At 39.6% G+C, this 23,779-nt stretch overlaps 3 protein-coding genes across 4 annotated transcripts in view; 2 read left to right on the forward strand and 1 right to left on the reverse strand.

The window, feature by feature from the left end:
* Window positions 1-327: 327 nt before the first annotated feature.
* On the forward strand, window positions 328-4,276 carry cir1 (corepressor interacting with RBPJ, CIR1). The gene is made up of 10 exons (XM_033987279.2): window positions 328-490; window positions 1,094-1,188; window positions 1,277-1,350; window positions 1,439-1,452; window positions 1,528-1,580; window positions 1,658-1,706; window positions 2,078-2,198; window positions 2,656-2,762; window positions 2,913-2,998; window positions 3,342-4,276. Exons 1-10 carry the CDS (start codon window positions 419-421, stop codon window positions 3,997-3,999), a joined length of 1,329 nt encoding a protein of 442 aa, XP_033843170.1. The 5' UTR covers window positions 328-418; the 3' UTR covers window positions 4,000-4,276.
* Window positions 4,277-4,662: 386 nt separating this feature from the next.
* On the reverse strand, window positions 4,663-7,896 carry sp9 (sp9 transcription factor). Its single transcript, XM_033987551.2, has 2 exons — window positions 7,753-7,896; window positions 4,663-7,390 (listed from the first exon to the last, which is right to left on the reverse strand). Exons 1-2 carry the CDS (start codon window positions 7,771-7,773, stop codon window positions 6,098-6,100), a joined length of 1,314 nt encoding a protein of 437 aa, XP_033843442.1. The 5' UTR covers window positions 7,774-7,896; the 3' UTR covers window positions 4,663-6,097.
* Window positions 7,897-8,083: 187 nt separating this feature from the next.
* The window catches only part of LOC117389262 (obg-like ATPase 1), a 45,719-nt gene continuing 30,023 nt past the window's right edge, over window positions 8,084-23,779 (forward strand). The window contains exons 1-4 of one of the 2 annotated variants that reach the window (XM_055230722.1): window positions 8,084-8,190; window positions 11,093-11,181; window positions 15,074-15,217; window positions 17,027-17,154. In XM_055230722.1, coding sequence (XP_055086697.1) covers window positions 17,148-17,154 — 7 coding nt within the window. In that variant the 5' untranslated portion in view covers window positions 8,084-8,190; window positions 11,093-11,181; window positions 15,074-15,217; window positions 17,027-17,147. Of the gene's footprint in view, window positions 8,191-10,846; window positions 11,008-11,092; window positions 11,182-15,073; window positions 15,218-17,026; window positions 17,155-23,779 lie in introns of those variants that run through there. The other variant, XM_033986911.2, reaches the window with a different exon arrangement.

A 23,779-nucleotide genomic window follows, 5' to 3' on the forward strand; every position in this document is an offset into this window, starting at 1 on the left:
GAATAATGAATAAAACTGTAAAGAGTTGGCTATACAAGGTCCATCATGCATTGGACTTCTTGGCCATTAGTTTTTACGTGTCCGTAAGAAATGTAAATTGTTCCGTCAATTCAAGGTCAATTTTAGCTTACATATCTTGTTCCACTGCGAGTTTCTAAAAAAGCAGATGCAGACAAGTAAAAAAAAACAAAACAAAAAAACAAGAAAAACAAAAAAAAACTGTTCAGTCGCTAATAGTCCTTTAGTTATTATAATAAGGTAACTGTTCAATATAGTTTTATTTTGTCAAAGGAGATGTTGGTCAGAATCACTTCCGGAGCGATCCCGTTTGTTGAGTTTGTTTACATGCGCAATGAGAGCAAGCTAGAAAAATTAAAGAAATCATAGTTATCATTTTGTTTAAAACCGTGGTGCAGCCATGGGGAAGTCATTTGCTAATTTTATGTGCAAGAAAGATTTCCATCCTGCGTCGAAGTCAAATATCAAGAAGGTGAGTTAAAATGTTTCTTTCATTTTAGCCGTCGCATGCTACCTAGCTTGCTATGCTAAATGACTATTATTTGCTGTGGCAGTCCTGTTTGCTTGTTATAAGATGTGTTTGCAAATTGCAGTCATTTTACTTAAGTGAATGTCCACTAAACGTATAGAAATGAAGCCTTAATGTTACTTGGTTTTGTCCATTGCTAACTAGCGTAACCTATGGTGGAGAAGCGGGAGGCAACTTCGGTCACAAAAGTTATGAGACTTTCGTTCAGTAAATCAGTTCTGTCAACAGTTACTCAACATTTTCTTCCACAGTAAATATGATGACATGTAAGAAAGTGAAAAGTACTACGCTAGCTACAGGCTATGCAAATATATCTTCATATTGCAGTCACTAATATCATCCAGTAGAGGGAGACATTAGGCATCCATCGTGGGCATCATCTATGTCTTGTTGTGTCTGGATATTGTGTCTACACTTCTTATTGATGGATCCCTACAGAGTTTGTTTGGAATGTTTTATGCGTGTGTTCTATTGTTTCAGCATTAACAAAAATCTATGACCCTCAATAGAATTAATTCCTTATTCTATTAATTTTTTGTGGGACAGGTATGGATACAAGAACAGAAACTCACCTTCGAAAAAAAGAAACAGGAGGAACTGATGCAGGCCTATCTGAAAGAGCAGGAGACCTACAACAACAGGTTAAATTCAATCCACGAACATCATTGTTTATTTTAATAATTTGTATTTTTTTATGATAAACTCATTATTTGTATTTTTTCACTATAGAGTCCTGATGGGAGATGATCGTGTGAAAAATGGGCTGAATTTCATGTATGAGGCTCCACCTGGAGCATCAAAAGGTAAAAGTAAGATCCAAACGCATGATGAATCTACCAGTATGGATGTGACTAATGTTTTTTTTTTCTTTTTATAATGTCTATCATGAAGAGGAAAAGAAAGAGGTAACGTGTGCACGGTTTTCTACCAAAGTTAATTTTGAATTTAAATGATCTAATGTGTTTCTGTATATCCTCCAGGAGGGCGATGAAGAGTACAAGTTTGAATGGCAAAAGGGAGCTCCTCGAGAGAAGTAAATTGTTGACACATTTTTTAATTTCTTGTTGTTACAGTCAGATTAATAGTTTTTCTTCCTTCCTTTTCTCTCAGGTACGCAAAAGATGATATGACTATTAGGGATCAACCATTCGGAATCCAGGTGACTTAAACGAACATTGGATTTTTAGAAAATGCAAAAGAGAAAACGATTACTATTTAACTGAATTGTTTTGACCATGGACAATGGAAATAATAATACAATGTTCTGTTAGTGATTTAATTTTTTGGTTTATTTACATTTCATTGTATTTATAGCATGTTGCATTTGTATCTTTTTAACTATACTGCAATCGCAATTAGCAATTTAAAAAAAATTTTGCCCCACATTTGAATCTTACCTGAGTATTTTTAAACATTGTCTAAATAAATGTTTTCAGTCTACTATAAATTTCATATTAAACTGAGTATTCACATCCCAATTTAGATTTCATTTTTTCCCCAGCCCTTTACACACAACTCTTGTTTCTCCAGGTCCGCAATGTGAGGTGCATCAAATGTCACAAATGGGGCCACGTGAACACAGACAGAGAGTGTCCACTCTTTGGGCTGTCGGGGATCAATGCCAGTCATATGGCATCAGATGATGGAGCAGGTATTTTTCTCTTTATCACTGTAAAAATAGACAGTAAAACACTTTCTTTGTGACCAGCATTTTGAGCTTTTCTGCTACCCCCACTGTATTCTTCCCCTGTCTGCCGGGGCTTCAAGTCTAGCTCTTGATTCTGGGTTGTGCAATCAGCAAGTTGAGTAGTAAAGTAATAATGTTTACCCTGGGAGAGTCCAGTCAGTGCATGGTCTTGATGGTGGAGTGCCGTAATGGTCCCCCTCCTGTGCCGGCAGAAAAAATGTAATTATTGTGTATTCTGCTTGCCCAAACCGCTGCTTTGGCAGAGAATGATATTGTATGATTTGCTCAGCCGGAAGTGGAGTGAGTTGATTTGATGTCCCATTCTGTTAACAAAGCCGCCCCTGAAATTCCCACTGTGGAGATAGTGGCTGGCATGGCTCTGACATGAATGGGACTCTAAGGCTGTGATTTGTGCTAACAGGTCCATCGATGCACCCCTCCGAGTTAATGGCGGAGATGCGAAACAGTGGGTTTGCCCTGAAAAAATGTGTCCTTGGTAGGGATGCGACTGTTTGTGATCCAGCGCAGGTAATTGTCAGTCTCCTACTTCCTGTAACATACGCGTGCAGTATATACCTTCACCTTTACCTGAGAAGGAAGACTTCACAAAACTGCAATAATACTTTTTAGTACTAGATATATTTTATTTTGGGATAACATTTGTCATTTTTTATGTAGGAATTTGTTGCTAGTGAAGAAGAGGAGGATCCAGAGGTGGAATTTTTAAAGTCATTAACATCAAAGCAAAAACAGAAGCTTCTCAGGTAAAATTATAATGGTAATAAATAGTACTTATAGATGCCCTTGAAAACAACCAAGGATTTCGAAAATTTAATCCCTTAAATAATAACAATAATTGTTTTTTTTACTACATTTGGCTCCTTCATGCAGGATATGCAACATAAAATAAAAAATTACAGTGCCTGATTTAGTAATCTAAGCTATTGACTAAAAAATGTTTTGGCAAAAATGTTAAGTTGTGCATATCATATGTTGAAATAGTTTCATATGTCACTACAGTTTACTCTTTTTTTGTTGTTGGTTTTTTGCTGATTAAAAACAAAATTTTGAACATATTGGCAGTTATTGAATTTATTCTCTGCACAGAAAACTCGACCGCCTTGAGAAACACAAGTCCAAGAAGAAAAAGAGCAAGAAACAAAAGAAGAAGAGCAAAAAGAAACACAAGAAAAAGGCGGACAGCGGCGACTCTGATTCCGACAGCAGTAGCGACAGTGACAGCAGCAGTGACACTAGCGCCGACTCCAGCCCCAAGAAGAAGAAAAGTAAGAAGAAAACATCCCGTCGAGACAGCAGCTCCGAAAGGCACACCAAGGGCCACAAAAAGTCCTCTTCTCACAGGGGCAGGTCACTGAGCCCGCGCACCCATCACAACGCGGCCCATTACCAACAAAGGACAGACAGGGCAAGCAGTCCAGTGAACAAGCAACAGGGAGGTCAGGACAAGCAGAGAGGTAAGAGGAGCGGAAGTAAAGACGACAACAGGCACCACAGAGACACTGACGGAAGGAGAGACAGGCCAGAAGACGGGATGAGAAAAGACAGGGGAAGGAGCAGGAGTCGAGATAAAAAGGAGTGCAGAGAGGACAGGAGTAAGAGCAGAGAAAGACAGAGGGATAAAGAAGATTCAAGGAGAGGTAGAAGTAGGAGCCAGGACAGAAGGAGGGATAGAAAGAACAGGAGCAAGAGTAGGAGCCCATGGAGAAGGGAACGTAGTCCAGACAGAGAAAAAAGAAAACGCTAACAGTTTTGGTGTTGAGAAATTCTGTTATTTCGCATCTCGCATACTACCACTACCAAAGTACCAAATTGATCCTCCTACAGTTTCCCCGCATGAAGATTAGATCGTCGTACCTCTGTTCACCAGTAGAGGGAAGCAGTCCACAGACAATGTAGTTAGGTAGGCCGTAGCAGTCCGGTTTCTCCTGCTGTGTAAATTAATTTATGTCAGAGGCAATTCAATGCCTTAACGCGTAAATTTTGTTTTAATTTTTTGGGACTTGTTTGAAATACAAAAAACGTTTTGAATACGACTTTTTTTTTTTTTCTTTTTCTTTGATGCATTTTATTTAAAGAAAAAAAAGACAGCATTGTTTGAAACGACTGTAATTCTTGGCTTTTATCCCTAATAAATATTAGACTTTAAAATATGATTATTTGGATTAAAAAGAACAAAAATAAATGAATATATCCTGTTGAGATTATGTTTTATGTTTGACACTGAAGATGTTTGCGTAAAGTCAATGAACATTTTAAGCTTAATAAATTCAGGCATTTTGGAAATTAATAACGCACTATTTTATATTTCTAAATTGCGACATTTGCCTGGAATCTGTTCCTTTCAAATAAAACGTAGCATAGGATGACCAGTGTATCAAAAAATAAACGCCCGTTTCCAATAACAGTAATAATTATTGCATTTTTATTTTGCTTTTGTCTACTTTTTTCTCGTTTCAACTCTGTAGAGCCACTTCAACGTACACCAGTTTAAACAAAAAATAGGCTATTTTCCATCAATGAAAAAAATTAATTACATTCAAAATAAAAAGTACACATTTTAAAATATTGTCTCTAAGACATAACATTTGAGCATTTTCCTAAATGGGATCCTGTCTGATCGCTCGTTTAAAAGCCTTGTTGCGCCAAAGGAAATGAAAATAATTTGCCTGTATTGCCTTCTGCTCAATTTAACAGGCGTCTGAAAGAGGCTGTGTGCAGGATGCCTCTCCCTGACGTATTCCCATCGTGCACCGAGCTGTAATTATTATTCCTTGGCTTTTCCTTGAGTCGGACGCTGCACTGGCTACGCACAAAGAAGTCAGAGAGCATCCTTGAACCCTTTCAGCGCGGGGCCACTGATATTCAAATAACACACAGGCCATTTGACTGCACCGCGCGCACTGCATTTCAAATCCAACATTTGCATCTGACTCTTGGCCCTGGCTTTTTCTGAAGTTTAAAAACCGTTCCCATAACATCTTTGTGGTTTGTGGTAAAGAGGAAAAACCGCCATATAGCACAATTTTCGCTCCATGGATATGCAAATTCTAGCAGTTAATTTGGACAATTAGAATAAATATTCAGGGACCTTTGTCATCAAACCCCCCTAGACGGCCCCCGATAAAGTGCGAGTGAACAAAAGACGCTCGCAGATTAATTAGATATTTGATAAGACACGAATCCCTAATCGCACAGACAAGACACATGGGGCTGCGATGTGCTCCAAGTCATAATTAATAGCATTTAACAAGGTTTTCATTTGGCCATGAAATGTCTTTTCCGGGGCATTAAACATTGATCTGTTCCGTAGGGAAAGCGTCACAGGCGGCTTACCAGACCTGGTTTTAGGCAAATAACCTTTACACCAGGCCTGCACCCCCTAATCCTCAAATATTCAACATGTTCATGTGTTCTAGCCAAGACAAATAATTCACTAAGATACAATTAAAGCCTTTTAAGACGTTTTAATTAATTACGATAAAATGAAAGTCTTATACGTGTGACTTTATACAGGTAAACATTTATATATAGATATTTCAGCAAAGAAAAAATGGTAACCGAGGTTAGGGTAAGCTTGGTACATACATATCCACAAAGTGCGTCCAAAGTAAACTCCCTGATGTCCAGGATAGCAACACGATAAAACAATAGAGCCGAACATTTACAGAAAACACACAGTTGAGGCGTCATTTACAAATGCAGCTCACAATGTCCCGAGTTCAACAGGCTCTGCGTTCTGCAACATCCGTGTCCCCGGCCTGAGGTGAGCCGGTACCGCTGTGAGACAGTCCTCCGTCTGTCACTAGACCCGTTTAACAGTGCAGTCTGTGGCTGAGTCAGGCCTACGGCTCGTCGTGAGGAGACGGCTCCTTCACAGTGATCCGAGGGTTGACCCCCTCTAAAATCAGTTCTGGGGACTCGGACCTGGGGGTCTCCAGGTTACTGGTGTCGGTGTCACTGTCGCTGCCCTTTTTGCCACCTCCTCCTGCCGTGTGCGTTTTGATGTGCTTGCTCAAATGGTCACTGCGCATGAAGCGCTTGTTACACACCGGACACGCGAACCGTTTTTCACCGGTGTGCGTGCGCAGGTGTCTCTGCAGTTCGTCTGAGCGCGTGAACCTTTTCCCACAGAAAAGCCAGTTGCACACAAACGGCCTCTCGCCGGTGTGCCAGCGCAAGTGCGCCTTGAGATGTGATGTTTTTCCATACACTTTCCCGCAGCCTGGGATGTGGCAGCTGTGGAGTCCCTTCCTCCTTAGGCTAGCCCCTGCGGGCCCCAGCCGCTCGGCCTCCTGGCAGTTGGGACAGTCACATGTGGCCCTGCCTGAGTAACGCCGGGACGATCGAGAGGAGCTGCTTATTCCTGAGCCACCTCCAGAAATCATGGCGTTGGCAGAAGCGTCTGTATACGTGGGAATGACGGTCTTGAAGCCGTCCTGCGTCAACAGGTGCTGGCTCGTGGACAGGATGTGTGAGGCAGATGGGCTGATGCCAGTGGAGCTGAAGGCAGAGTGTGTGAGAGAGGAGAAGTCTGGGTTGTACCCGCTGAGCTGGGGGATGGCCTGGGGCGCACCAGAGTGCAAAGAACTCTGCAGTGAGCTCGCGGGGTTCTGAACGTCCAGCCACGAACCGGGGTTCGTATGGACGTCCCACCACGAAGAAGCACCGTTGGCCACGTCCCCGGAGATGGTGGAGTGGAAGCCGGACTTGTACCAAGACTCATACGGGTGCGCCATGCCCACGCGTGGGTAGAGGCTCTCGGCAGACGTGTGCACTTTAGAGATGAACGCTGACTGACCGGACTCCTGAGAGGTGACGCTGGCGGAGTTGGAGAACAGGCCGCTGTATTCGCTGGAGAACGCCGAGGATGTGGGGGATGTGGAGGCTAAGCAGAAGGCGCTGTTCCCTGCTCCACTGGTCGGGGTTAGTCCTGTGGACGCGCGGCTCGTTGCAACTGTGAACCCTGGCAGACTGGAGCCTAGGTTACAACTGGACGAGGACCTCTTCCAGGGGTGAAATCCACCTTTGGAGAAAGCGCTGGAGTCTGGCAAAGTGGTCAGGGGACTGGTGTTGCCGATTTTGTTGCAGGTTGCTGCCAGCATTGCTAAAGGTGTAGTTCCAAACCGTGGCTCTTCCTGTAAACATGGCAAATAAATTAAAATGATGCACACAGCCGTGAGCCAAAAAACATAAATTTGCCTCAATACGTTTTGTTTAATGTTTTCTTTCACATTAGAGAAATAAATTAGGCCCCTGGAACAAATGAACTGTTTTCAAAGCACAACATAACGTCACTATTGGCAAACAAAGTGTCATTTGCGCACAATAAAGTTACGAAGTTATTGAATTGAGCTGAGTTTATTTTTTGAAAATCGCGATCAAAACAAGCAAAATGTGACAGCGGCACACAGCATGAAATGCTTAGACTCCACTAAAACAAAAACGCGTTTCCAACTTTTGCCGAAACTTATTTGCACAAAACCAGCAGCAAACCTACCCCAAGTATAGACGTAGCCATATCCAGGGTCTGCGCCGCGAGGAGAGAGTTCGCCAGTTCGGTGCCGTACAACTCCAACGTGATCCGGACGCACCGTGTTTGACTTGGGTCACACGGTTTCTCTCTCTTGGCTCACAGCTCGAGTCTCTACCTAGTTGTACTGAACGTGTTCTTTGAAGTACAGCTGGCGAGGACGCGCAGCCAATCTAATTGCTGCATCCGTGGTCGGGGATGAAGTCAGCCAATGAGAGACGCAACCGCAGACAGAAACACCAAAACTCCTCCGTCAATCATGTGCTGTACAGCCTCTGCTCTGACTGTCATACAAGACACGATTTGGTATTTTTAATGCATACAGTTATTTTATGTATCCTCTCACGAAGTCTCAATGTCTCATTTCTGGTCTGAATTGGGTGCACACGTGATTTCGACAGAGAGGTAAGCGTTTCACTCTTTCTTCGCGTTTGTGGACCGAGCACAGCAGCAGCATCATGGTTCTTCCAGATTTTTATCTGTAAGACTATGCGCAGCACGTGAGAGTTAGTTTGTGTAGGAAGCATATAACCGCACAAGCCTAGCCTATAGGGACTGCATGTCATAATTATTATGCGTCTTATTTGAACGAAATAAGCAGTGAACTCATGCCCTGCTTTATTCAGCGAGAGAAAACGTGAAAGATTAGCAGTGAGCTTCTCAGACGTTGCTCATAAGTTATGAGCTGCAAGAATAAAACTGTTTCTAAAACTACATTACGACCCGAAACTGATGAAGTAAACCCACCTGTGAACGCGCTACAGCTGGTGCGCGTAACCGTGTTTACGCACGGACGTGTTCTCGCGCCACACACCGTTAGGGCAGTGCAGGTGAGGGGTTAATTAAAAATGACAGCTCGCTTTAACAACACGTGGATTTTACTGTTGGAAAGTTTCAAAGTCCAGAGGATTTAAGGCCCCCCACCTGTCTATTAAAGTCAATAAAACCTTTTAGATATCACATTTTGATACATTTTACTGACAATTTACATGATTAAATGTTTCAATTTCTTCTAACTTCTGCGTATTTTTAATACGTCTATCTAATAAACTAATACGCCCCATAACTTGTTAAAAGGCGGGAGGATAATGGCACAATGTAAAATTGACCTGCTCCGATGTGAATCATCATCATTTTAAAAGGTAAAGCAATTTTCCACAGAAAGGCTTGACCGAAAGATGTGCATTACTGTAGCCTATTCAAAACGGACGGATAATGCTCCATTATGGGCAGAACGCTGCCAGTCAACACAGGCGCAATTTGTTCAAATCTCCCTTTTGCTTTAAAAACCTCCTTTTGGAGGAGCAATAAAACCAGCCACATCAAATACCACGAGCAGAAGATGGAATAATTCTTCCAATCACGACAATTTGCCAGAGTGCTATTAAAAGTATTAAATGTCTATTATACATAAACAAAGTTGAAGGCACTCAATTAGCGCGCGCGTAAAACGGAAACAAATGGAGAAATAATGGCATGTATTTTTCTACGAATAAACGGATTTCATATTGGATATAAAAGCCATTTTAGTTACGCCACCACAAAGGCTAATATATGTATTAAAAAAACACGGTCACGTAAATTCAAATCTGTAAAATTATTCCTGATAATTTGTGTTAATAAGTTAACCATTGTGCTAGGCCCAGCTCTAATATAGAACATTTAAACATGAATATGTAAAACAGTGCGCGTAAATAAATAAATGTTTCACTTTATAAATACAAATGTGATAAAACACTACATAGAATTGCATATGTTTCGTGGTCTATTTAGTTTGGACAAAGGCAGGGGACATGCTCTTGCCCTGTCACTGCAGTAGTATTTCTGAGCTGAATCTGTAATTCCGTACTCCATTCGTGAGCACTTCTCTGTGGCAATTAGGAGCCTATTACAAGCCATTAGATTGATCAATGTACCTTAAACAATAGGAATGATTTATTTGGTCGAACAAAACGCTCTGCATCTATTGTGATGAGTCTAAGTGGGGGAGCATCCATCAACAAAAGATAAATGATTAATCCAGACCTATTCATTTCAATTCGCACTACAAAAGGCTGCCACCCTTCGCCTCAGATCCAGATTATTAGGGGCTGTTTTGTGCATGTTAAACCAGACAGGCTGCGGGTTTTAGTTGTGCCCCCGCGCGCTTTAATTTGTACTTCTGCCGAGCGAAGTTTATTTGAGGACATTTAACTAATTGTTGTAATTTGGTGTGCTCATGTGGCTACACCTGTTTCACTCAGAGTGGGATGCAAGAAATCACGAGAGCAAGGGTGGCACACTTTATTAGCGCGCTGCATTGTTGTAGTAACTGGCACACTTCATCTGGATCAGGCTCATTAACACAGCAGAGCTTTTTTGTAAAATGCGACATTTTCTGTATTATATAATGTCAACTGTATATATAATTTATGACATTTTTGGAGGTAAATCATCTTAATTTAAGCATTTTAAAAGTATAGGTATTGCAGCAGTAGGCCTGTTATTGATTAAAGTAGGCCTATAGATCTTAAACCTATTGAAATAAGTGCATTTGTCACCATTAAATATTTGGGAACCTTTGTCTATATCAGGCATTCAGATGATTGAATCCTTTGAAATGGGTTAAGTTATAAAATTCAGTCAGTGCATGAGTTACACCAGTGTAGTCCCAAGTCTGGATAAATGGAAGGTCAGATTGGGCATGTGCCATGGCATGAAACCTTTTGTATGTAAAGTCATTACACAAATCATACACATAATAAACAGAAGTTACATATGAAAGATAAAAGATCAATGGAAATATTTTGTCCGTATGTCTGACAGAGGCAAGTTAATAAGTAAGAATTAAAAAAGAAAAATAGTTAAACATGGTCTTGGTTAGACAACAACAATCAGGACAAATACAACGCTGACCACCGTTGACAAATGATTAATTCATTACCATCTCCTCATCCACTTAATTGTAGGACAGATTATGAACTTGCATGTTAGTATTGACAGCTAAATTTAGCACCAAAGGTCGACTAGGCAGCTTGCAGTGTCAACTTTCATTTCTGGGCAGCAGATTCTATTTTTGAGCCCAGCGAGGGGAACCTGTTAAAGTGCAGTCAGCTACACGTGGAGACTTCTACTCTACGTGTACAGACCACTGACATGGTTTATGAATGAATTTTGATTTTTTTTTTGAGTTCTTGAGTTTGTGGGAATCTAATCTTAGTGTCCAAGATGGCTCCAAAGAAGGTTAGTCCGATATGCAGGGCATTGTGTGATATGTTATGTAACAGTCAGTGCCCATTCTGACTACAGATTTCTCTCTGCATTTTAGGGAAAAGGGGACTCACCCAAGCCACCACCCATCATTGGAAGATTTGGAACTTCTCTGAAGATCGGAGTGGTCGGCTTGCCTAATGTTGGGTGAGTAAATTCAGTTATTTAGGACCCCACCATGTGCTTTTTAGTATATAACAAAAAAAATATATATTAAAGTTCAGTGTAAGAATGACATGCATTAAACTAAATGTTGCTGTCCAAAATAAAAACAATAAATGCAAAATGGGTCAGATGCTTTGATATGTGCACAAACAGTGAGCTCACATTTAATGATCAAGTAAAAGGTGGAGTGTCTATACGTGTCTGGTTGGAGAATATAATATAATCCCAATCCTACATATCAGACTTTATATTTGTTAACTTTGCAGTCCTAGTCCAGTCTCACCTGACCTGCCCTCCAGCAGCCTGCCCCTCCCTGAGTGCACTCCCTGTCTGTCATATAGACCCGTCCTTACGTGCTTTACTACTGTTCCTTCACTTTTACGAGACTGCTCCACTCATCAGTCATCCAGCACTATTGTCTGAACTCACAGGAAGTACTATAATATCGCACAGTGCCTTATTAACGAGTGAACAGCTCAATTACTCTTTATTATGACTGGTGACATAGAATCAGTCACAGATGATTCACATAGTTTTCATACAACATTCACCATTTCATATTTTTAAGTCCTAGATTCCAGTATTTCATATTCAAATGTTTTGTTTCTGCTATTCCAAACTCCTTTTCACCTATTTATAGTAGTTAATAAGCTACTTGCAACTGAGGAGTGCAGGCCAGTAGGTTTGGCTCTCCTTATTCTTTCAAGTTTCCTTTACCTTGGAGACTTATGCTGGATTTACTCACTGCATCAATTTAGTGGGTTAAGTCTCTCCTTTTAAAGCTAAATTCTATTCTATAAATAATAAAATAATGATTTTAAATCATCTCTGAAACATACATTTTTTATAATATGGACGTATGTATTAAGTATTTTTGCCTTTACATATGTACTTATTAAATATTTTTATACTGACCAAAGTTGAAACAATTAGAATGAGTATTAGAAATATATTTTAAAGTGGCATGTCAGAAACCGAGGAAGGTAATAGGACAAATATTTAGTCAGATGATCAGGGTGTGTTTCCATGAGACAAGTTGTTAACACACCTTTACAAAATGGCAGTAAAAATTATTCAAAATCATTAATCAATGAAAAATAAATTCAAAATCCTCATACTGTTCCAGAGCCAGGTCTCTAAGTTTTGCGTTGTACATGAATGTAAGTTTCTTTGAGGACAACACTAACACTAGGTGACAGAGCTCAGAACAGGGCTTGTTGTCTTAGACGAGCTTTCATGTCTTCAGCATTTCATTCCTACTTTATTTCAGAGACTAAAACTAAGCATTGTGTAAATGTACTTGTACTAAACCTGTTCATAATATCACAGATGAACTGCTTTCTTTGGCAGCAACAGGCAAAGACATTGGAGACTCCAGTTTCTCATCTCCTGACTTCTTGTGGTAGTGCAGTGATACCTTCTCATTCAGTTCTGGGTTACTTGCTATTATCACCAATAACTCAGTGTTGTAGACTAGTCATTAGAATTACCACTTTTCTAGTCCATGGTTCTCAAGCATTTTAGCAAATTCTTTGTGGATATTTTAACATTCTCACTTCATTTATTCAATGTCTAGCAAATTATCCAATGAAAAGGCATAATAAGGCCTAAAACCCCAATCTTACCAAAACAAACCACACTTTCACAGCTGGCTTTTATACATCCATCTCATTTACGATGGTGGAATCAGGGAAACAGTAGCACCATCGAAGAGAATCAGGAGTGAACAAGAGGAGAACTGAGATGATGAGGATTAACAAGGCATTCAGCACAATAACACACAATCACACAAATGATTCAAGATGGACTCATTATCTGTCATATACAGGGCTGGATCATAAACTACCTATAACCAAAAACATAGTCCTGGAGTTTCACCATACAGTTCTGTCATATGTGAAGGGAGCACTCTGAAGTTCCGCCGTAAGTTTGCGATAAGTTTAAAGTCCGAATTATTTTCCGGTTTTGATTACTAATTATATTCTATAACTGATTAGACCTCATGAATTGTTTTGCATTGAGGAATCGTTGTTAATCAAAGCAAATGCCTCTTTTATTTTTAAGCATTCAATACATGTTTTACGGAGGAGTGTCAGTGAGTAGGGGTCACGCAGCCAATTAGTGTCTGATTAACTAATCAAGGTAAAAAGTGGGGAGGAAAACTTACAAATCCATTTGATTACCACATATCTCCACTCTATATTAGTTATATGCAGAGGTGGACTGTGACTAGATTAGCTCTTTAATTTAGCATAAGCCATTTTACAATATTATTTTTATGTCAATTACATTTCTTAAGTTGGATATCTCTCCAGTTTTATTTTAACTTTACAATATTTGTGAAAGTTAAAATAAAACCCAAAACATACCGGTACATGTTATTTCTGGTACTGAATGCAATTACAGTGTTTAGTAGCAGTCAAGTAGAAAATGTCAGATTGTAACAGTAAAACTACCAACAAAGAAGTCTAAAGAAGTAATTTGAATATTTCTTTTATCTTGTTCTACCCTTTTTTATTGGTAGTGTTTCAAGGTGATCTGGGGATTGCCTTTAAGTATGTTGAAGATTACAGTGTCTTTATATATGTATGCACTTAAGCAATCTCCAGTAATTTCTTCTCTGTAGGACAGTGCAAACAACCATTTCAATGTGAAGCACTGTGACGAGCAGGATAAAAACTACAGGATTATACTTAAGACCAGCTGTCATTACTCTCAGGCACTCACCATTGTCTATAGATTGTGAAGGATTCTTGAGATGTTGTACTAAAAAGACCTCCCTTCACAACACAAGGCACAGGTTTGGCACAGATCTGTATGTGATGGTAATTTACCACTTGAGTCCAACTACAATTGATCTATTAAAGGATTAACTGACCTTGTAATTTATTTTAGCATTTTTAAACACATCTGTCAGAGTGGAGAATATTGTAGCCAATAGTAACAGGATGAAAAAATAGCTAAATGAGATGTTTGTATTATAACATTTTCAAATCTCTTTAGTTTTTAGTGTTTTTTTTGTTTTGTTTTTTTTTAGTGTTTTAGTGCTTTGTTTTGTTTTTTACTTTATTCTGTTCTACTGGAATTCCATCCATCCATTTTCTTCCACTTAGCTGGGGCCAGGTTGCGGGGGCATCAGTCTAAGCAGGGACTCTCAGACTTCCCTCACCCCAGACATGTCCCCCAGCTCCTCCAGTGGGAGGAGCTGGGGGACATGGCGTTCCCAGACCAACCGAGAGACATAGTCCCTGCAGCATGTCCTGAGTCTTCCCCAGGGCCTCCTTCCGGTGGGACATGCCCGAAACACCTCCCCAGGGCGGCGTCCAGGGGGCATTCGGTACAGATGCCTGAGTCACCTCAGCTGGCTCCTCTTGATGTGGAGGAGCAGCGACTCTACTCCGAGCTCCTCCCATGTGACCGAGGTCCTCACCCTATCTCTAAGGTAGTGCCCAGCCACCCCGCGGAGGAAACCCATTTTGGCTGCTTGTATCCACGATTTTGCCCTTTCAGTTATTACCCAAAGCTCATGAAAATTGGTGAGGGTAGGAACGTAGATTGACTGGTAAATCGAGAGCTTTGCCTTTCAACTCAGCTCCTTCGTTACCGTGACAGTCCGATACATCGACCGCATCACTGTTACTGGAGTTGATATGGTAAAAGTCATAGGATAAAGTAAAGGCTTAGTATTATTCTTGGTTAAAGCTATTTAGTATTTAATATTATTATTAATGAATACTTTATATGTAAATCATGAGATTTTATGTTTACACATCCTGTTGTCTTTTGGGATGTAGTATTTCTTTAAAATGTCTCAAGGCTCTATTCCAGCAGCTCTTGTTCCATGGACTGACCTTACTGCTGTTTTGATTTTCAGGAAGTCAACCTTTTTCAATGTGCTGACAAAGAGCCAGGCTGCGGCAGAAAATTTCCCCTTCTGCACCATTGACCCAAATGAAAGCAGAGTGCCCATTCCAGATGAACGCTATGATTTCCTCTGCCAATTCCACAAACCTGCCAGGTATGGGGTCTCATCGTGCACGCATTATTCACACTTGAGTCTGCGCTCGCTCCGGCGCCTGCTATAGGTCTGAGGACGTATAAGCATGTTGTTGACACCGACTGCCAATACAAGGTGTGATTGCTCTGGTCTCTGGTCGCTGTTAAAGAGGCAGCATCAGGACCACACCTGGTTATCATACATGTTTACAACAGCTGTTAAAGCAAGGCCCATTCACATTTGCTCTGCTCCACTGACACTTCGCACCATCTTTCTCAGGCTTTGACAAACAACTACAAAGAACCTATCACTATGTGCATTTTTATCACTTTTCTAAGACAAGTGTGGATGCTACTGGAGATGCTACCAGTGTGGATGTTGTGTCTTGTTTGGGTATACTATATGCTTTAAATGTATGTATTAAACTGCCATCATTTTAAGTCAAGGTTTAACTGATGTTTTAACTAAGACAATTTGGTCATGTAGCCAGTAAGTCATACTAGTCCTTGTCAATTGTTTGAAACTAGAATGAACTAATACAAACATTATCAATCAGTAAAAAGGGGTGGGACCAAACACAACTATGGAACGGAGAAAAGTTAACCAAGTAAAGAAATAATTTTTGGAGATGACATATGTGAGTGGAGGAGGGGTGAATTGTGTTTTGTGTTTGTGGATTTATCTTACTGCCTTTTGCTGTTATGGGAAATCAACCAGCAAAATGGCATCTTCTGGAAAGTTGGATCAAAATCACACTGAACAGTCATGTGGAGATATTGTTGAGTTTTTATGCCTCAACTAAGCGCTGACTGTATACATAAGTAGAGTGACCAGATTTTCAAACTTAAAACCTGGGACACACCCAGTTTGGGATGGTTGGTATAAATAATATTGTGAAAAGAGTGAGTAATATAGTCCATTCTCGACATTCTTGTGGGTTAGTATATAATATGAGGCACTTCTGTCAGTGCATTTTTTGCCTTGTGGTCATTTTCAAGCCTGGTTTTCTGTGTTTTAGCTAAACAAATGGCAAGACATTGTTCCCTTTACTGTTGGATAGTGATGTGACGTTACTGAATGAGTCGACTCTTTTAAATGGCTCCTTAATGTGAATGGTTGGAATTGGATCAAATTTTTTAAAAGAACCGTATCTTTTTTTCCCCAATTTTTATGCATTTTTACACTTAACCAACACAAGAATCAGCACAGAAGCAGAGCAGGAGTAACAGGTTTGTGCAGAAAAACATATTTGGCATCATAATAACAGGTTATTTTTAAGTTATTATTGTTATTGTAGTACAACATTTTATTTAGATTTTCATAATTTCTTAAATTCAAGTTTGAACGATTTTAAACAAATCTGAGCCTTGGTCATTTCTTTCTGTGATTAGTTTGTAGATAAAATGAGTTCTCATAGTGGCTTCTTTCTTGTAAATAAATAGTAAAAGAGCTCTTTGAAGAGAACAGATCCAAAAGATTTGGATGCCACAAGGGAGCCAAAAGTTTCATCACTACTGTTGGAGGGTATCAGATTGGTCAAAAAATAGCGACACCTGAGACATTTCTTGAATAAAACTGGGACAAATCAATGGTTTTGGATAAATCTGCTGGGACAAGGGACACAGAGCTCAAAACTGGGACTGTCCCGGTTAATTAGAGATGTCTCGTTAAGGGTGGCTATCCACTGTCCTAGTGCTAGCCACACTTTTTCTTAGATGTTTGCATATTTGTATATATTATTAGTCAGCAAACTCCACTGGCAATGCAAATTAATGTTGAGAAAAGTCATGCTGTCCACTGATTTCACCCCTTTTTCTCTGTAATGTGCAGTAAGGTCCCAGCCTTCTTGAACGTTGTTGACATCGCTGGCCTGGTGAAAGGAGCTCATGCAGGACAAGGTCTGGGCAATGCCTTCCTGTCCCACATCAGCGCTTGTGATGGCATCTTCCACATGACACGTGAGTAACTGACTTTACTCTATAAAACAGTGGTTCCCAAAGTTCCCTGGGGGGCTTCAGAAACATTACAGGGAGGCTCCTAAAGGTTGTCCTCACGTAAGCAAGAGTTTTAAATCAACTTTACATAAGAGATTTGTTTATATTTCTTTATTAGTATTTTTTATAAAGTGATGATGTCATATTTCCAGATGGGGGCAAGAGACAGATTTACTTTTAACTGCCCCCATCTGTATTAAATATTCTGGTTCAATTGAATATTGCGTTGTTATTTGAAACCTTGCAGTATTAGTATTAAGCTCATGGGAACGTATTGTTTTAACATATAATCTAAGGAGAAAACATTGCATATTCTTTTATAAATATTAGAGGGGCCCTGTGTGATCTTCTCATCGATAGGGGGGCCACGGCACAGCAGACTTTGGGAATGCCTGGTATAAAACATATGCACGGTCTCTCCATTCTTCTCAGTGGATCAGCAGCATGTTGTGTGGTTTGTTGTCAAGATCAACAGCATGGTTAGGGTAAGTTAAACCCAACCACACGTTCCAACCGGGAGGATCTTTCATAGGGAAAACACAGTGAAAAAAACAGTCCTGTGGTAGTTTTTGAGTCACAGTCAGCTGTATAATGGGTGGATCAGAAATAGATTATATGCTTGTTCTATTTATGAATGACAAGCATACATTAAAATTTGCCTCATTTTACAATTTGTCAATTTGAAGTTTAAGGAAGTTACGCAAATGGAAACAGATCAAATAAACTGGATAACATTTAATCAGTCAGAAACCAGTTATACCATTTAATGCAATTGCTCTATATTTTGTGCAAATAATTCATAAAGATTCCAGGATTAAGAATGTTCAGGATCCTAACACAAATTGTTCTCTCAAAATTGTAATCTTAGCATCTTGGAAAGTCACAAATGATCAAAATGTCTAATAAGGTAGGAACAATATGAAGGCATGAATGGTCTTGTTTATTTGTGAGAACAGTTAGCTTACATGTGATTAGCTCAGTACACACAGCTCTCACACAGCGCTCAAACTAAGACATCCTTCAGATTATTTAGCAGGTTTCTCTTTCTCTGCCCGCCGTTCCCCTGCGCCTCTGACATTTTTCTTTGTCTTACACAATTAAAGTGTTACACGCTCGAATAATTCAAATTGCAGCTATTGAAATGACTGGAGAGGGCCTTTTAAAAATAGCTGAGTTTGTGTACTGATTGTGTGCTGTTATTGACTTCCCCTCTGTGTGAAAAGAGGCTGATTAGAGGCTCTGGAAAAAGCTCTGATACAAAGGGTTAAGATTAAGGCCATTTTCTATATTGTTTCTAACTACAGTATGTTTTATATGACATAGTCCAACAAACAAAGTCTGCCCATTTTTGTAATAAAGGCCAAACTTGTTGGTGTGGATGTGCATTCTGTGTATTTTAATAGGGATCTCATTCCAATGCTGCATTTATATCATGTGTTCTGGTCCTAAAGTGGTAAAGTGTGATATTCTATACAGATTTTTAAAAATCTTTTTAAATGGCATGTACCCATTTTTTTCCCCATATATTTTAGCAAAAGGGTTCTTGTACCCAGGGGCGGCACCAGGGAAGGGCTTGAGGGGGCACTAGCCTCCCCTAGAATTATCAATGCACCCCCATAGCTCCCAAAAGACTTTTGCTCCACTTTCATAGTCCATCCAAGCTCGTCTAAAAATGTTGTTCAAAATGAGACTCCAAAAAAAAAAAAAAAAAAATAGAATTCCATATTAGCTTTTATAAGTCACTATGGAGGCCACAGTAAAAGCCAAAAGTAAAATCTGTCAACTGGACAAAAAGTTGTAAGTGAGGACGTTTTGCTTCTCATCCAAGCTGCTTCTTCAGTTCTGGTCAGATTGCAGACTACAACTTGTTTAAAACAGCAAAGCAAACATGGTAGAGGGTGAGGGTTGTGCTCCATTGTTTATAAATTATAAACCGGTTGTCCCAGAATTAGCATGCTAGCTGTTGTTAGCATTACTGTAGCAGCAAAACTCTGAAAGTTGTGGAAAGCGCTTAATTGTGGTAAATAATTAGGATTCTCAGAATGCATAAGGTAAGTGAGGTGTAACTTTTTTAAATGAAATAACTCTCAGGTACATAATCTTCAAGTTACATCAAGTATTTGGATATCAATTTCTTATTTGTAATCAGCCCAAATGGACATCTTACGTTACATTAATCATTACACTGCAGTTTCGCTGGTTGGTTTTGTTGGTTTTGTTCTGTATCACATTTAATTGGCTTAATTAATAAAGTTATACTGTCTGAATAATACTTGATTTCCTTGTGTAACAATGTAAAACAATTAACATAACAAACAACATTTAATTAACTACACACTTGTCAAAATGTCACACAGTACAACAGCATGGCACATTTTCACTTCAGACTTTTAACGTCTGGTCTATTTTTAGCTTGGGCTCTAATTACTTAATGCTTGCTATATGTTTCTTTATAGTCATTGTTTTAAAAATGGCTGTTAAATGGACATACCACACCCTGAGGCCAAACCAATCCTTTTGTGTCTGCCCCTCACAAAGACAACTCCAGTCCACAGCAGTCGGAAATGGGCCCATCAAACCCACGGCTTGTGTTGTCTGTTTACATCTGGGGCTGTGGCATGTCATTGTTTTCTTTTCTCCAGTCCTTGCAAACAATGTGCTATGTTTCACAAGTTAACCATTACACATAGCCACAGTAATTATATCTATCTGATGTCAGGCAAACTGCAATGCTCCAGCCACTGCTTTTATATAACCTGATTATATGGTAGGGAGAATCTCACTTGGTCTTGTCTGAAGTGGTGTGTTTTCTGTCTGCGAATTAGCACAAGAGTTTAGAAAGACTGAGAAGAGATACGTTGCATTAGCCAAGTGCAGTTGGTTCTTGTTTGATTTTGATTGAGTTGCTAGTGTTGGACCTGTTCTCATTCATTCCTTGAAAACAAATCTATTAGGCTGTGGTTTTACTCGTTGTGGTGGTAATTGTGAATTGCAAAAGAAATTCTGCCAGCTGGACAAACACTGTGGAATTGTGAATAATTTTCAATATAGACATTTTGTTTTAGAGTTTAGAAAGACAATGAAATGTACACCAGATCTGTTTGCTATGAATTCATTAACAGTGCACTGTGTAATGTATTTCTGGTGGAGGGTTTGGCACCTGCTTGTCTCCTTGGAGATGTTATTGCTTTGCCTCAAATGTAATACAGTACGGTATTAAACATAATCATCTGTGGAGAGGTGACTCAATTGGATGTCAGTTGATTGACTTTGAATGCTACAAGGAAACAGAAAATTCTTAGTGGATCCTGTGTTTTCTTGATTTGCTTGATTATATGGCCTTAATTAGTCCTACCAAAATAAGCAGTTCCATTCTCATCTGTCAGCTCTCTGTTCACTGACACACCTACATTCCTAATTGCACGTAATTCAATTATGTCATCTTTTAGGCACTCCTTTCCTGCACACGAGCTTCCAACTTCACTGTACCACTTGGAAAACTCAACTCAACTATTTTTGCTCTTGTACACTTGTAAGTCAACCCTTAATGACTTTGAAAAGCATGTGTAAACACTGGCTTGACTTTCGACTTTCCCAAAAACTGCAATGACATTCTAAATCTCACTCGATGGTCTCGCGGGTGCAGAGTTTGGAGGCGTGTTGTTCCAGTACCTCTGCAGTGACTGGAACGGGCCTCAGACAAGACACGGACACGTTCTACTCCATCTCCTCCCCTGTTTGCCGCCAGCAGCTCGCCAACTCACCTGGCGCCATTCCCAGAAGTTTGGTTTCCAGCAATTAGATGTTTGAATGCTCACCAATGGTCCCCAATCACCCCACAGGGAGCCTCAAACCAGCTGCTAATAAAGATGTATTCTCAGTCGCACAGTGTAGCCTTGAGATACTGAGACAAGTTTAATCCGAGGGGACAGGCTGTGGTTGTTGTGGTCAGTCGAATGAAAAGTGACTGTTATTTTTGGGTAACTTTAAAACTGTGATAGTCATGGGGCTCTGCGTAGAGGCTCATGGTGAAGTTTTATGTTAACAGCCCAATGTGAAGTTGGAGTTAGTGTTCTATTGAGTTATTTGGTAATGGAAATTGTTATTGGAGTTTGACAATAGGATTTTTTGTTAAAATGTTTTGAATTCCAGATGTTTGTTTTGTTTTTTTTTCAGTGTTAAAACTTGCGTGGAATTTACTGCTTAGTTCCACTTTAACCTGCTTTGTTTTGATGCATTACTTAAAGCTATTAAATGTAATGATCTTTCTTTTTTATTTTATTTGTTGATATGTTTTACTTAAGATGTAATCATATTAATGAAGAGTTTGTAGTGAATGAACAGATGACTGTTCATATATATATATATATATATATATATATATATATATATATATATATATATATATATATATATATATATATATATATATATATATATATATATATATATATATATATATATATATATATATATATATATATATATATATATATATATATATATATATATATATATATATATATATATATATATATATATATATATATATAGGATGCTGATTCCTTAGCATGTGCACTTTTTTTCTTTTATCTAGCTACATTTATAATGACTTGACACAACTGTAAAGCTCTGTGGATGCTGTAACTGGTTGGCTGTTGCATCACAGAGGTGCCAGGCCGGCCCACACCGCACTAATCGCTTACACTGATCAAATCAGAGCCTTTGTTTCGCCACAGGCCTGTTGAACACACTGCACCGAGGCCACATGATTTATGACCAACCTGCCTCCACACTGACGCCAGCTATGGCTTCTCTCCAGGATCCTCTCTGTCACTCAGCAGCTCACAAAGCTGACAAACATGCAGCACCTCGCCCATTCACTCTTTGCTCTGTGAGCAAGCTCATGTTGTGGTACTATAGTTAAATCTACTGCACTGTGGGATGATTAAAAAGGATTCATCCATTAATAAGATGTTGGAAAAGTAATGTTTTTGCTTATTTTTATAGCCGTACTGGTTGCAGGCTATTCCGGCTGCTCAGAACATGAAATAATGGAAACTGTAACTGTTTTGAACAAACAACAAAATGATTTATAATTATGCATGTAAGAGCTTGAGCCGTATCATTTATAAGTGAAAGAACATATAATTTAGTCCCAGTTATAGAAAAGAATGAAACTCCCTGAATTCCAGCAGACGCCACTGAACTTAGATGTACTGTGTCTCGCCATCTAATAATGTGATAAATTATAGCATATGTCATATAATATCACTACAGTTGCCATATTACTATAAAGTTATTGAATTGTCAAATGCATAGCTTCTTGATTACACTGTATTATCATGATATTACACTATATTTACGTTATTCTCTCACGCTTGGCTGAGTTTTGATGTTGTTGTACTGTTTTTTTGTTTACATTTTGTTTTACCTCTGGGGGTTTAGATCATTGTAGCGTGGCGGCTTGGCCTCCTTTGTGTGCTGGTGGCCTGCTTGAGCGGCTGTCACAGCATTTAAATGAGCATTTTGCTTCAGTGAGAATGAAGAGTTTTTGTCAGCCTCCACTCATGGTGGATGATTAGAGAAAAATGTGTGCCCATCTTGACTGGAGATGGCCACAGCTCCAGATAACATGCTCAGTGATTGAAGGTCGCAATATTTTGAATTCTAATGGGCTTGTCAGATGAATTGCCTGAAATAGACTGTAGAGTCTGGGTGCTTCCTCCCCGTGCCCCCCTCGCCTGTCCACCGTGAAAAGAACCACTGGGAATGGCAGGGCCCGATGATCATAGAATTATTGGATGGTGATTCTAAACCCTTCAAAGAGGAGTTGCTATGGTGATCTGCTTCCAAACTGTGAAATGATTCACCTCTGAAAGGCTGAGGGTCTGGAGCTGCTCAACACATCATTGTTCAGGTGCTGGTTGGTTAGGAAATTGCCGGTGCCTGTGCAATCAGCAGCTCTATAGTAGTTAAATATCTAAAAAGGTTTGTTCTCACAATGATGTGGGACAACAGAGCACTGCCTAGGACGCTTCACTCAGGCTGCACTTGTAATGCAGGCTGAGCTATGAGAAATGAATGAAGAGGTTAATGATAAGATCATTAACACTGTTGTTCCTGACAGAAGCCAGGTTGTCCTTTCTCTGCTCACCACTGCGTCTCAGTGATGCTGACTTTGGGCTTTTCAGTCCATCATATCAATATTATGCAAAATGCTCCTGAAATGCACTATACTTTATTCTCCGATATGCCAGCAGATTACACAGGTATTGGGGGCACCTTGAGCTTTTGATATTCATACTATCAGCACTGTCATTTGTATGTGATCTGTTTGAGAGATGGGATCATGGAGAAAACATGAGTGTCGCTCAGAAGGCCCCAAACCCTCCATTTACTGGTGTCAAACAGCTTTTTAGCAGCCAATGTATTTGCCATAATTGACTCACACCAAGAAACAAGGCTGAATGTGCCACAAACTCTGTTACAGAAGCAGCTCACTACAAATTGCCCGTCAATTTCTGCGATTCTTAAAATGAATGTCAAGGCGATATTTCCTGAATGAACGTAAATACTCTTGTGTGCG

This window comes from Periophthalmus magnuspinnatus, chromosome 21 (assembly GCF_009829125.3).
Source record: "Periophthalmus magnuspinnatus isolate fPerMag1 chromosome 21, fPerMag1.2.pri, whole genome shotgun sequence".
In the NCBI taxonomy this organism is placed as follows: Eukaryota; Metazoa; Chordata; class Actinopteri; order Gobiiformes; family Gobiidae; genus Periophthalmus; species Periophthalmus magnuspinnatus.

Bases quoted from the DNA above. Each gene is read 5' to 3' on its own strand.
- cir1 (XM_033987279.2), top strand. From the start codon at position 419: ATGGGGAAGTCATTTGCTAATTTTATGTGCAAGAAAGATTTCCATCCT. The intron at 1,707-2,077 runs GTGACTTAAACG...TTGTTTCTCCAG, and splicing joins ATCAACCATTCGGAATCCAG to GTCCGCAATGTGAGGTGCAT. The intron at 2,199-2,655 runs GTATTTTTCTCT...TTGTGCTAACAG, and splicing joins GGCATCAGATGATGGAGCAG to GTCCATCGATGCACCCCTCC.
- sp9 (XM_033987551.2), bottom strand. From the start codon at position 7,773: ATGGCTACGTCTATACTTGGG. The intron at 7,391-7,752 runs GTAGGTTTGCTG...CCATGTTTACAG, and splicing joins TGGCTACGTCTATACTTGGG to GAAGAGCCACGGTTTGGAAC.